Source organism: Plectrocnemia conspersa, unplaced genomic scaffold (assembly GCF_051122295.1).
Source record: "Plectrocnemia conspersa isolate PC_06_02 unplaced genomic scaffold, ASM5112229v1 ptg000005l, whole genome shotgun sequence".
Lineage (NCBI taxonomy): Eukaryota > Metazoa > Arthropoda > Insecta > Trichoptera > Polycentropodidae > Plectrocnemia > Plectrocnemia conspersa.
Window position 1 is genome coordinate 20215064 of NW_028277169.1, and position 14765 is coordinate 20229828.

At 30.1% G+C, this 14765-nt stretch overlaps 2 protein-coding genes across 4 annotated transcripts in view; one reads left to right on the forward strand and one right to left on the reverse strand.

The window, feature by feature from the left end:
• Positions 1 to 14765, forward strand: part of SCCRO4 (DCN1-like protein SCCRO4) — a 215468-nt gene that overhangs the window by 150524 nt on the left and 50179 nt on the right. The gene's annotated exons all lie outside the window — the stretch shown is intronic.
• The window catches only part of LOC148235080 (uncharacterized), a 119696-nt gene that overhangs the window by 73380 nt on the left and 31551 nt on the right, over positions 1 to 14765 (reverse strand). For both annotated transcript variants that reach the window (XM_088186812.1, XM_088186811.1), the window contains exon 2: positions 7005 to 8035. In XM_088186812.1, the coding sequence (XP_088042938.1) occupies positions 7005 to 7947 (943 nt within the window). In that variant the 5' untranslated portion in view covers positions 7948 to 8035. The remainder of the gene's footprint in view (positions 1 to 7004; positions 8036 to 14765) is intronic.

A 14765-nucleotide genomic window follows, 5' to 3' on the forward strand; every position in this document is an offset into this window, starting at 1 on the left:
GAAGCAATTGAAATTAAAGGAATAACAGCATTAAAAAAAAGAGACGTGAAAGCAATTTTGAATACTTGGTTAATTAAATTTTAACAAATTTCATACTAATATAAATTCATTTAAACAAAGGAATTTCAAAATGAATGCACTGGTTGTTTCCTTAGTAACAAACAAACGGAAAAATAATAATACACAAGATCGAATCAAAGACGACGCAGCTCAAGAGTCTGCGGCGGCTGAGATAGGGTCAATATTACGCCCAAGATGATGACCACAACATCGGTGGTCGAAACGTCGGCCAACGAGATGCGAGTAAGGAAAAGCGCGATACGAAAGCCCTCACATCTCAAAAAGCTAAGTAACGCGTTGAATAAATTTGGTAAAAACTAAAATAATATAATATATCTTTACGGAGAGGATACAATATATATAAAAAAAATACAAACTTTATGAGCCTTTCAAGCAAAATTTTCAAAAGTAAAATGTCACTTAAAATGAGGAAATGAAATCTATGTTAAAAATTCTCACGACTTTTTACAAAAAAAACAATTAATTAAATAATCAGACGAGGATCCTTTGCTCAGTTTTGACTTAACTTTAATTTTTACAAATATTCCAATAGTAAAAGCAGTTAAAATTTTAAAATAAAAAAAAAACCTCCTAAATATATTTTTGATCTAAATTCAACCTATATATTTCATTTATAATAAACAATTTTACAAACAAATTGAAATAAAAATACCTATAGGATCGCCTTTGTGATAAAATTTAATACTATAAGTTCTGAATTGTTTTATACTATAAATTTTCAAGTAGCGTAAAAAAATACGGAGCATATCACAAAATTAATTAATAATCAAACGATTACCGATCTGCCAATTTTACTATTGCATAGTAATTCGCTTACCATCTATAAAAATCGACGATACTCACAAACTTTATCATTTTCTAGACTACTAGTATAAATCGATTGATCAAAAAAGAGCCAATCTATTAGATATTCGTGTCGCATGCGATTTTTTGTCACTTCTAATCACTCACTGAACAAGACGAGCAGCTTAGGAAATAGATAAGAAGCTAGTATCGGTAAAGCCTATCGTGTGCGCCTTAATTAGAATCTGGCCTAGTTAATTCATGAATGACTATTAGTGATTATGTTCAGAGTACAAATGAACAGCCTTGATACGATTCAAAGTTACCAAAAGAGTCGACGCCATTTTATATTTATTCGTGGATTGCGTGTCAGGTCGGGTTTATTTTTTGTCACTGCTCCAGGCGTTTGCTCACAACAAACTGACCTGGGCGTGATTAATTATTCACTATTCGCCAACGATCATATAAATATTTACGTACGCATTACGTTGTGTAAAGTCAACCTTAAAGGTTGTTTGCTCAATTGATGCCAGGCTGTTTGTTGAATAAATATCAATTTGCTAATAAAAAGCTAAATTTATATTTTTTTCACTAACTTTTATTTGTTAAGCCACGATTTTCAACACATTTTTTTCGTAATAATATTTTTTGGTTAAAAAAATGTGTTGCTCATTTTTTTATAAATAATAATCATGTTTAAACTTAAAAAATGAGTGCCACACAAACTATCAAGTCAAAAATAAACTTCTATATATTTATAAGTGTTAAACATCAGCGATTTTATTTACAATGATACTAAATATTGTTAGGATTATTATTAAAAAATAAAAATATTTTACATTAATTCGTTAAGAAAAATAGTTATATGCTATAAAAAAACTGCTTATGTTTAAAACTTCTACCTTAGTTTAAAAATCAAATAAAAGCAAGGTTTTTCAAAATTAAATTATATATAAGAGCTGCTTCTTATAAGTAAAATATAAATTATACTTTATTAACTTTGATAGGAAGGTAAAAAATTATATTAATTGTTTATTGATTAACATAAGTTTACTAATTAAATTTGATTATATTTTTGCACTGTGTATAACCAAAAAGTATCGGATGCGAGTACGAAAATTATTGGAGCACGTACTGGATCCAGTAAAAAAACTCTTGAATAAGTTATAGGGCCTGAATTGCAGAATGGCTTACTTTATGGTAGCATGATGAAAAACCATGAAATTTTCTCATCTGCAAATTGAAGGGCATTGCTTGTACGTTAGACTAAGGGAGTGATCATGAATATTATGGCTAGTAAGAAATAGTCGCTAGTATTTTATATACATATAGCATGATACATCAACTGTATAAGTAGATTATTTAACACTTATTAAAAACCTTGATTTGAATAAAAAAAACTCTTATGCTAATTTTTTTTTAATTATTTTTTTTATCTAAACTGTCATTGTTTTTTTATTATCCAGTAGAGTTTTTAATAATAATAGTAAAAACGAAGCTATTAAAAATAATAATCGTAATAAAATAAATTATATACATGCGCATCACTACTATATTAAAAACGATTATTTTTATAATATTTTATATGAAAATAACACTTTTCTACTTTCTGAAACTATTAAAATAAAGAGTCTTAATTAAACTTAGCGTTGAATGAATTTCATATTTCCTTTGTAACGTTTGCTATAATTTTAAGAAAATGTAATTTAAAAGGCTGTAAAAGCTACAGTGAAACTATATAGGGAAACTCTGAAATTAGCGGAAATTTCATATATAAATTGAGTTATTTACCTTTGTGTAAAATTTTGTACATACAGTGTAATCAGTGCTTTACAAAAGCGATCGCTGAAATGTTTGAGTAATTGTCACTTAATAAACGCAATATAGACTAGCTTGTTTCATAATTAAATTGCTTATATAATATATGATCTGCTAACTAAAAATAAAATAAAACATATTAATTTTTAAAAATGTCTGTTAGAATTTATTTCTGGAAAATACATCTCCACTACTTCGCCGAGGCACCTTAACCATTTAAATAGATTACGTAATTTTGCTGGATAAGCGTCTACAAAATTCAGTTTAATACTTATGTATATATTATATATAACTTAAATATACGCCTAAGACCTTTATTATTCATCCAAAAACCTTGTATAATTTTCAGCAATTAAATTGATTTCAATAAAGGTCCAAAGCAGTGCTGAATGAATAATTTTAATTTCCCACAACTTTTCTGCATCCCCCGGGATTCGATTCTACCGTACCTTACTACGGCCCTTGATTGATTAACCTATTATGTATTATTAACGTAGTTTACACGCGAACAAGCCTGGAATGAGGGAGAGGGGCCCTTCACGCATTTTCCTGGGTATTTTCCGTCGGAAAATTCCATGAAAACTCGACTGTAGGTGAACCTTTTAGAGAGAGTCGCGAATTTCTATGCTACACCCGATAAAAGCACCGAACGAAAGAAGCCATACTTTCAAAGGATCATCCGATGAACTTTTTCGTGAAGGGTTCATAGGGAGAAGGTCGGTTAGACACGCAAAGCTAGTATGTTTTATATATTAAATTATATATGCCCCATACGTGGATATAGGCGGTAAGGTAAACCACTCTTTCGACTTTGGCTAAAAATATTTATTAATACCATTTCGAAATATTTTTTATAAGTAAAAATAAAATACTGTATATATATAAAATAAGTGCGGCATTATCCTTACGCACTTTCACGTATATTTTTTTAGTTTAACTTTATTCATTGATTCTCAATTTAATACATTGAACGATTGATTAGCAAGTTTGGGTATTTAACGCATTGTCGGGTTCATCAATTGAAACACTCTTCTCTTCACATTTGGAGTGATTAACTTATGATATTAAATTATAAAATGTCAAATTAGGCACGAGTGTTTGAATCGAATGAAAAAATGCGCTTCTTTATTAAAATGGAACACCACCGTGAACCACCCTTTAACAGCTTTATTCACAAAGTACATGAAATTATTTAGAAAGGATTAAAAAACTGTCAATTTGATTAAAGTTTAAGCGTGCATTTGGGTTTGCCCTCAAAATTACCGCACCAGAAACGTCTTGAGCCTACGGACGTACCCACGGACAACACTTCTAAATTGTTGCGCAACAAACTATGTCTATTATATAACAAAAATAACAGCTGATCTGAATCTTCTGACAGTATAATCTACCAATGACAATTTTTATTAATATATTTATTGCTTATTATGTTATGATTTCATTTGAGAAGTTTTGTTATTATTTTCTTTCCTGTAGTAACAATTTTGTATTTTATAATACGAATTTTCCTCTTTTATAACTTTTAAAATCTCTTTAACATATAGTAAATGTAATATGTCATAAAAAATTACCTATTTCCTATAAAGTTGTTTTTTAAAAAATAAAAATATATAGATATTCGAAGGCAATATATTCGTCATATCAAATATTTTTCATGACAAATCAAATAAACCAGGCGTGCACCAATCAAACTTTGAATGTCCGAATAAACAAGTAATGAAATTGTGCTATTCGAGTTTATATAGAGTCGTATTTTATGTATTTGTACAGTAAACATTATAGATTGTGATTTAAATATTATAAATATATATTTTTTTTAATATTAATTTCATATATAAATACTATCAATTAACAATGAAAATCAGGTATTAACTTAACTATAATGGACACATTATACATTCACATACATACTGCCTCTTTTTTTGATTACATATACGTTAAATTTCCTTTTTTTGTTAAATATACGAATTTATTGGAAAATAAAAGTCTCACTATTATCTTTGTATGTTTTGAAAGAACAGCAAGAATTTCACCAAAAAGGATTAAATAATGAAATAGTCTATATCCATAAATTATAAAATTTCACAGGCCTGTTATTGACAGAAATAAAATTAGAAGTAATTATTATTTATTATTGAAGCAACAACAGGAAAATTGTTTTAATGTACAATATTTTGCAAAAGCCCTAATATATATGTTAATATTTTACATTTAATTAGATCATAAAATATTCTACTATGTATTATATATATTTATGTCACAATTTTTCATTAAAAGTATAGTGCTTCTTCGCATTTTCTACGAAAATAATTTTATAAGGCAGCTTTATAAATAAAAAATAAAAATTGCCCACATACAGTCTCCATAGTTTTTTCTCATTTGTGCTTAGTTGAGAGGATTTTTCTTCCTGAACGGTTTCATTCAGAAAGACATACAGATTGAGGAGACCATTTAGAAAACATCAAAAAGTATACACAGGTTGTCCTAGAAGTATCGAAACATTTATACTCGCACAGCAATCGAAAAAAATACTTTAAAATATAGCTAATGATTTTATTTAATATTTTTATATAATATTAAAAGCTAAATTCAACAAAATAACACAATTTAATACTTTTAATGATTGGAATAAATTAAATAAAAAGCTTTAAATATGGCTCTTTTATTTTAAGGTGAAACAGTATCAAATATCTAATAAATTAAATTATTAACTTACAAGATATTTCTGTTTCCTTAGGTCTTAATGTTCTTATTTATTACGTTTTAGTGCCTGCTTTGATCATTACAATTATCCCTAAACTATAATAAACATCGATAGAAAGTAATTAAATGGAGCTTTTTTTTTTCATTAGCATTAAGCGTACGTGAGACAACAGCATTTTGAATATTGTTCAGTATTTTTTCTCGCCTTGTAAAAATATATATTTTTTACATAGATTCAGTTAAAAAAGAATACACGAAACAAAGACAAGATAAACTTCGCATTTCTTTGTCGTTTAACACTTTCTGTGCTAAATTCCCTAAGGCAATACCTCATAAATGTCACAAAGCGGTTTTCACAGTATCCTGATCACAGCATTTATCTCGCCAAATTTATTTTTAAAATAAATAGAAACCATTAAAATTTAAATGAAATGGTATTTTTTATACAATAACTAGCAGCTGAATTTTTTGTGAGAAAATTAATCAGACTTAATAGAAATCTACTGTTATATTTACAAATACCAAGTTAGGAGACGGTTATATATAAAATTTAATATTTGATTTAATTAATTAAGACGAATAAGCGTAATAAGTGTATTATAAAATGTATTGACATATCTGATTAAATTTTTATATGTTTGCTTATGTAATTACTCACTTTCTTGGCAAAAAAATACATAATATATACCTGATCTAATACTACTCTAAAAATCGATTAAAATCGTTTTTTCTTACCAATAATAAGCAGTTAAAATTAATCGTTTATTTTTAAAGAGATCAAAGCAGAGTTGGTTTCACTTAATTTTGATGTACTACTTATATAGTTATTAATAAGGTAAATAAAAATCTGATAATTTAAAAAAGAGCGATCTGTATTAGTCTTTAAGTCAAGGTTGATAGTTGAATTAATACCAAAATAGTTGTTATTAAATTTGTTGCGTATTATCCGTGGGTGCGTTTGTAGGCGTTTCCATGACGTTGACCTGGACCAGTGCATGTGAAGAGAGAAGCGGTGGCTTCTACAAGTTTCGCTGGTCTTATTGAGTCAGCCTTCTTTCAAACTAAGTTAAAATTAAAGGGCTCTTGAAGATCAGAGAAATCTCTGATAAGTGGTCCTCAGACGAAATGTCTTAAGTTGTGATGAGTAAAAATTTTCTCTGGTTTCCCGCATCCTAGTATTTATATCCATGGTAGATATAGTGTTCCGCTTCTTTTTTGGTAGATCGGTTTTACCTTGTTACATAATTAATTATATAAAGTGGTTTTGTGCTTTAGATAATTATAATAATTATTTGTGCTACCACATTGATCAAACTAACCGAGATGAATATATCACCATCATAACACAGCTCAATCAAGCAAATAATTATTTTTATACATTATAATAGAAATTGTGTTAGTTAATAACACGTTTATATATAATAGTGCTTACAGAGTAACGAAAATATATTTAGAAAGGAGGCAAGTACTATTAATTCTAGTTAACGAGATAGAATCGTAACAAGTGGAAAACGTATTCTGTGTCATTTTATTTTCTCATTAATGTAATCGCAGGTGCATTTATCATCCGAGTAAGACGAACATTTATGTCGTTGAAATGAGAATTTAAGGATGCTCACCTGCTGCTCCGTTGTCGTCGCTGGCTCTCCTCGCATTGAGTGGCTCTTGAAACGTGAGTGTCAGACTTCCACGGGCTCCCCTTCCATCGCCTGCCATGCTGCTGCCTCCTATGCTCCCACGAGGGCTGTTTCCACGAGGAGATCTCACATCTGCTATACTTCCACGAGGACTAGTAGATCTACCGCTTAAAGCCGTGTCAGCAACTACGCTTCCTCGAGGACTCCTACCGATGTCTTGCTGAAGAGGAGTTAGCGAATGCCTTGGACTTCTACTACCATCTGTCCCGGAACTCCTAGCTTGATTCCACCCTACAGACTCCGGTACCAAACTATGCCTGGGACTTCTCGACCCGCCACTATCCGGCACCAAGCTATTTCTAGGACTTCTATTATAGTCTTGAGGATTCAGACTCAATCTAGATCCATAATTACCATCAGGCGCCAAATTGTACCTAGGACTTCTATCCATATTCGGAGCTAAGCTATTTCTTGGACTTAATGCACTATCCGGCACAAGCGAATTTCTAGGACTCCGATTCATACTTTCTGGAACTAATGAATTCCTTGGACTCCTGTTATAATCCGGCACCAGGCTATTCCTCGGACTCTTGTTGAAGTTCAATACTTCAGGTGCTAAACTATGTCTAGGACTTCGATCATATGTAGGGATTGCTTTTAAAACGTCGTTATCTGGAGTGGTTGGACTTACATCTAGATTTGGAGCTAAGCTGTGCCTTGGACTTCTGCGAGGACTTCTCAAATGTTGCGGTAATTCAGTGTTGGGGGTGACTGCAACGCTGGCTCTTCGGCCCATACTTGGAGTTGGAGGTGTCGGAGAGACATCTTCCAAAGTCAGAGCTGGCACTTTCGGTCTTCCTTGTGGGGAAGACGCGGCGCTTCTAGAAGCCCTGCGCCTTCTTGACGAAGTACTCCTATGCAACATTTTGAATGATTTGCTATACTCACTGGAACTCCTTATGCACGTTCACATTTTTTTAATAAAAACTTAATCCATTTTCACATATATTGATCTGTAACAAAGAGAATATTGTAATTAGTTTAAATAAATGACATTAAAACATTTTCAATAAATTTTCTAATCCATTATTCTTGTTACGTACAAACAAAAACTTAATCAAAGTAACGCAGCGTAAATTTTTTACACTTTTTAATATACCGTGGTATATATGTTTGTGGATTATATAATATATGGCCTCGAGCAATGTATGTAAATACAGAAACACATACACACTCGGAGTAAAAAATTGTGTTTTTTATGTAAGGTTGTGAAGCTTTATGAACATTCCAATTCTATTTCTAGAACATATTTATACACGGAACTGATTCAGAATTTTGATTTGATAAAAACATGTACGCATATGATTCTTTTTTTGTAGTTGTGTAATTTATTTTATACTGTTATATGCCTTAAAAATATGATAGAGTTAAAATAATGCCTTAAAAATTTATAAAATATGCTATTTCAGCCACTTTTCTTACGACAGAAAATGGTTTATAACCTAATTCAGAAAATGTAAATCTACGATATATTCATAGTTCTTCGATAAAATCGTGCGCTATATTGTGCGGAAAACTGCCTTAACTTTGAGCATAAACTTGCATTGTTATTTTTATTGCATCACTTAGCCTCTAGCGTATCCAAAGTTTCAGAAATCTGCGAATAAAATTTGTATATAAATAGACAAAAAATTACACTAACATAGGATTTTTTTCCTATAATAAAAATAAAACTTTTTGGAACGAATTTGGGTAAAAGCCATACAGCTCTAAATTATTTGAGTGACCACATTAGTACACTAAGACACAATATAATACAAATACTAGTTTCATACCCAAATAAGTATTAATTTACTAAAAATTTTCCTTATATTTTTTTATTAAAGCACATATGTATGCTACTATTATTTTGCTAGCATTGTAGATAATAAAACCAATAATAAATAATTTTAATAGTGTTATATGTTATACACGCAATTTGAGAATTTCATAAAAGCTCTTTTTTATTGACTCAGTTATAAAAACCCAACGGCTCAGAGCTAGAAATACTCACACGAAAAAAGCGCAAGCAAAAAAATGTTTACATAAAAAAAGTTTTTTCATTAAAATAAAATCACATAGCGTATAATGTATATAATACAGTTAATGTGTATTGTTAGTGAAGGTATATTTTAATTAGTAAAAATATATTTTCACTAACAAGGCCAGTAAAAATGTATCAAACAATTTCACTGTACCTGTATTAATTTACTGCGGTGATGATCCGATACACCTTCGTAACATTTTGACTTTATATGAAATTATTTGCTGCTCATGAAAACCATAAACTATAGTTAGTCTTAAAACTTTCACTAGATCAAGTTGTATTCTATAAATTCATTTATTTTTTATTGCAAATCTAAGTTCTCCTCACGTCATGATGCCCATTATGCAAACAATAATTGTACAAAAGTGAGCAATAAAAAATAGTTATGATGCACTCCTAAAAAAGAGCAGCTTCCCAAATAATAAAATCTCTGTATGTACCCCTTTAGTTGTTATTAAATTATATATAAATACTCATTTTAATTAGTATTTATATTTATATAAATTAATAAATAAATAACTACAAACTATGGCGTTCTAATAAAATAATTAAAATTTAATATTATATATTAATTTATTAGCACGTCATAGTTTGTAGTTTAGCTGCTAGTTTCTATTAAATATCAACAATACTATTGAAAATTTACATAAGCCCTGTCAATTTGTGCCTCGAGCATAATTTATGACAGACTTGTCGTCTGACATATTCAATTAAATTAGACGCAAGTCCGCGACCAAAGGGTTGTTTACTAAGTGTGGTCGCACCCTTTACGTTCCTTAAAAATATGTGCCACCAGGTAGCCAGTTTTGGGGACAAGAAGGCAAACTTGCCTTAAGTCAATTTATTTGAGTCAATATTGTCGTGTCGCAAGGGGGTGAAAAATGTCGTCGAAGGGTGGCAACTTTTTCCGCGCCCTTGCACCTCTCATAAGAAGCCGGGTAAACAGCGGCTAAATATAATATTTCGAAGAAATTTTTCTTCTGCGAAAATAAAATTATGCTAATAATGATTTGCGCCGTTGGATAAATTGTGTTGTACATTATATTATATTAAATGAAACATACAAGTCTCTGTAGTAAAATAAATGTGTATTAATCTTATTAGTGTTCCATATCTTATTAAATATTTTACTATTTTTTTAACCTCACATAATTTATCTGTAAACTATTTTATTATTTATTTTGTACATATACATATATCTCTTATTTTATAAAATACAACAACATATTTATTTATATCTATATGCAGTGGATAAGCAGCCCTAGTTGGCACGTGTAGAATGATGTGTTTCGCACGCGTCATTTTCAATAAAAAATCTTAAAATAGCACAAACGATTGCAAAATGTAACCTATGAAATGATAAATTGCAATTCCTCTGCTGTTTTGCACTGTTTTTACACGATAATACCGAATAGAAAGCGATAGCCAATGATCACGCGTTCGGGGTGAATGATCTAGAGACGAGGTGAATAATATTTTAAAGCACGCTAAATTTCTTCCTATAGGCCGCTCTATATTATATGATATTCTTTACTCTATGGTTGCGGAAAAAAAATCTTGATATCTATTTCACTAAAACACAATGCAATTGATAATTTTAATTACCAATTTCATAACTTTAACTATTTCTTCTGGAAATGTATGTGCACAAAGCTTTTTTTGGTGGATCAAACAATGTAGCTTAAGTATTATACTTTATGATAATTTATCTTTAAATTGAGAAAAATGCTTTTTTTCACACCTGTCATACTTTTTGCCCCATCCGTTTTATTTAATGAAAGAGATTTTTTTCAATTATACTTTTTGCGATGACCATCTGGTTATACTACACAAATATGCGGTTACTTACTTAGTTAAACTGCACATAGTTATTTACATAGCTTCTATGTAAAATCGATTCGAAATTCTGATATCGACCTGACAGGTTGACAGTTGCCAAACACTGAATCATAAATTAGGCTCGTAGAAGCATTACAGAGAAATAATTAAACTCGTAATATCGGTACTTTGTAATATAATAAGTGGACATACCAATTATAAAAAATGTGAATATGGCAAAAAAAGAGCCGCATGCGGCTCGCAAGCCACGGTTTGCCAACCCAACTCTCGCAAAATCGCTGCACGTATAGCAAGACAAATCTTAATTTTAAATATAAAGACATATCCTAATCCAAGTTTCAAAGAACTCATTTTTTATGCTCTTGAATCAAGCTTTAAGTTTCGCTCTTTATTAACCATAGAATAAGTGTTTTATGCCCATAATATGGTAAAACTTTGGCAAACTTTTATACGCTATCGCAATAAGCTACGTAATAAATACTAAACAATGTTTTGGTACGTTTCCAAACTGCTTTGGATTTCGCCGCGGCATTATCAAGCCTAGAGCTTCTTTTCAATTTATGCGCACTATAGCGACGCATATCGATGCTCTACTTTCTTGGCGCATAATATTTTTGTTGGCATCATTTTTAAATCTGATCAATTAAATCTTATTACTGAATTTAACATCTGAACTCTCGTTTCTTATCTTGCCATCTCTCTCGCTCGACATTACCGTCGGAATTATGAGTTTTTTTATATATTCTTCGCAGACACCTTGCTGATGGCCGGAGCAGAGGAATATTTGAATATAAACTGAAATGTTCACGGGGTTGGGATGAGAAATTACCATATAAAATGCCAACGAGAGGTAGCTCGTACAACATGTCGGAGAGCTGTCGGAATTTTTACAACACTTAAATAATGTATACAAACGTTTATTTTTATTATTTTTTCAGTCTGATCATTCTCGATTGTTTTATTTAGATACGTGCAAAATAATAATTATTATTATTATTATTAATAATAATAAATTAAAAACTTAATAAAAAAAGAACTCAATGTTACAAACAGCTAAGAAAAAACCATAACAAGTCAGCTCTTAATTTTAGACGGGGACCCAGTGGCGTAGCTATGGGGAGCGGAGGGGGCGGGCCACCCCGGGCGGCACTTTCTTGGGGGCGGCATATTCGCAATGGAATCGTCTAGTGTTGTTCTTAACCCTGAATAAACTTAAATTTATGTAAATCTACGAATTGCAAGAGCTTACAATAATCAATTTATTATTTAAAGAAATGCTGATTTTATGACCCTGCAAAAAAATGTATGGGAGGGCAGGAATTTTAAGGATTGCCCCGGGAGGCACATACCCTAGCTACGCCACTGCGGGGACCTTTTAAAAAATTATTCCTGGAGCTTATCTTTCTCAATATTCAATTCTTCATAGAATTCCACAGCGTGTAACTAGCTTCGGTACCTCACTATCGTGAGGTACTGAAGCTAGCGAGTGTGCGAATACCGGACCCTCAACTTTTTGGGTTTTAAATATAATTTTTGCTTCATTCTGATTTTTTTTAAATATTTTTTAAAAGTTAATGGTTCAAATTGGACATTAATATTTAGGATTTTCAATGATAGACAAAATGGTTCATCTATAAAAAACTACTTAACATTTTCAATTCATTTGAAAATAGGTTTACAACTTGACTAAATATTTCCAGAAGAAAACATTTTATATTATTTATTAGATTTACAACGTTAGATTTTATCGTTATATTGCAACTTAGATATTTAATGATAAATCTAAATATTGTATATCATTTATGAATAGGTTTAAAACTTAGCTAGATTATAATAAATTCAAAATTGTACAGTGAAATCTCAATACAGCTAAGCTCACGGAACCAATGAATAAATCTTGGTGTACTGAAAATTCGTTATATTGAATGTAAGGAAGATGATATATTTTTATTTTATTTTTAATTACCATATTACTACAGCATCAAAATAACCTCTTATAAGGTTGACAGATCGTTTTTTGTCCATGTTTAAGGATACTGTATGAAACACAATAAAATTTGGGAAAAAAATGTTTTATAAAAAAAGTTTGAGGGTCAGCGAAACACCTGTAATGTCGCTTTTGAACACATCTGGCACACGCCAAGTCAATGGCGAACTAAATTCTTAGAAATATTTGTCAAGTTATAACGTCATTCTTAAATTCGGATCAAAATATTTCGTTATACTGAGATCAGTCTTCGTTACAATAAAAACATTTGTATGAAAGTTTTTCGGGGACAAATTGAAGATTCGTTATACTGGGAATTTCGTTATCTCGGTATTTGTTACAAAACTGTATTAATTTTTCAAATAGAATTGTAACTTAACTAAATATTAATAAAACAAAAAAAATACAAAAGTCTTTTCAACATAAAAAATAATATTAAAACGTAACATTTTGTAATATTTAAAATTAGGTTTACAGTTTAAATAAATAATAATAATAAATAACATTGGTTACACATCCCCTCAAAAATATTACTGATAATTAAAAATATTTAATACACCTTACTGACGCTACAACACAATCGATCACCTATAGTTGGTGCAATGTGAGCGATTATAAGTCATTGATTGTGTTTTAGCGTATCTTAGGTGTTTGAGGTCCCGTTTGTGCATTCCCATAAAGCATAATTCCCATAAGGCGCCTTGTGACGTCACATCTCGCGTCTCTTTCTAGCATTCAGTCGTCTCTTTCTGGCGCCTCGCTGCCGCTCGCGCCGACTTTCACTATAGAACCAAACAACCTAACCTTTTTTTAATGATATTGTAGTGATTTGTTTTCCTTTCAGTATATCTTGTAATTGTTGAGAAGCATTATAAGTATTTAGTAATAGAATTATTGTCTATTAGAACTTAAGTTCTTTAATAGCTTTATTGAATTTTGTTAAGAGTTTGCCACTTTTTGCGTAGCGTTTTTCTATTTGTTTATTTTTTGTATTATTACAGGGTATTTTTTCAATTTTTCATTTGTAGAATTCTTAATTGCCTTTACTAAGTGTTCCACTGCATGTTCTCCTTTTTTATTTATAAATTACATATTTTTGGGAAGCGTTTAAAATGCGAAATGTTTTATCAACACCATCAATTGGTATTTTATGATTAAAAATCAAAATTGCATCGCCCAATTCGTATAATATAATATGAAAGGCTTTCGGCTAGGCAATAAAATGTAAAAAAATATGACATTTTGACATATGAAATATAGAAGAGTGAAATCCAATTATTTATAACAAAAAAAGGTATTTTAATTGAATCCATGCATATTGACCCAAATGTCGAATTTGAAAAGGACGATATTTTACGTAAAATCACAATAATAATAATGTACATGGTGTATAAGCTTGTAACCTCAATATATGTTATAATATTATATTATTTGAGTGCATGTACTATAGGTCATGTGGGAGTTAGATAAAGTATACATATGTACATAACCAGTGACGCAATTTTCGTATTACTATATTAAAAATCAGATCTACAAAATACATCGTTAAAATATGTTATCGTATTTTGTCTAATAATCTAAAATAATAAATAAACATAGTATATTACATTTAACGTGCTTGTGTTAAAGTAATTTTATAGTTATATAACTAAAACAAATATACTGTGAAGACATTAATATGTAAACTAATTTAAAAAAAAAACAGTTACCATTAAATAATTTAATATTATATTAATATTAGATATATTTTACTACCAGGAAAGCTGATATCGTCAAATTAGTATATAATTAAATTAAATTAAAAGTATCACGGTGATCAATGCGAAAAGGT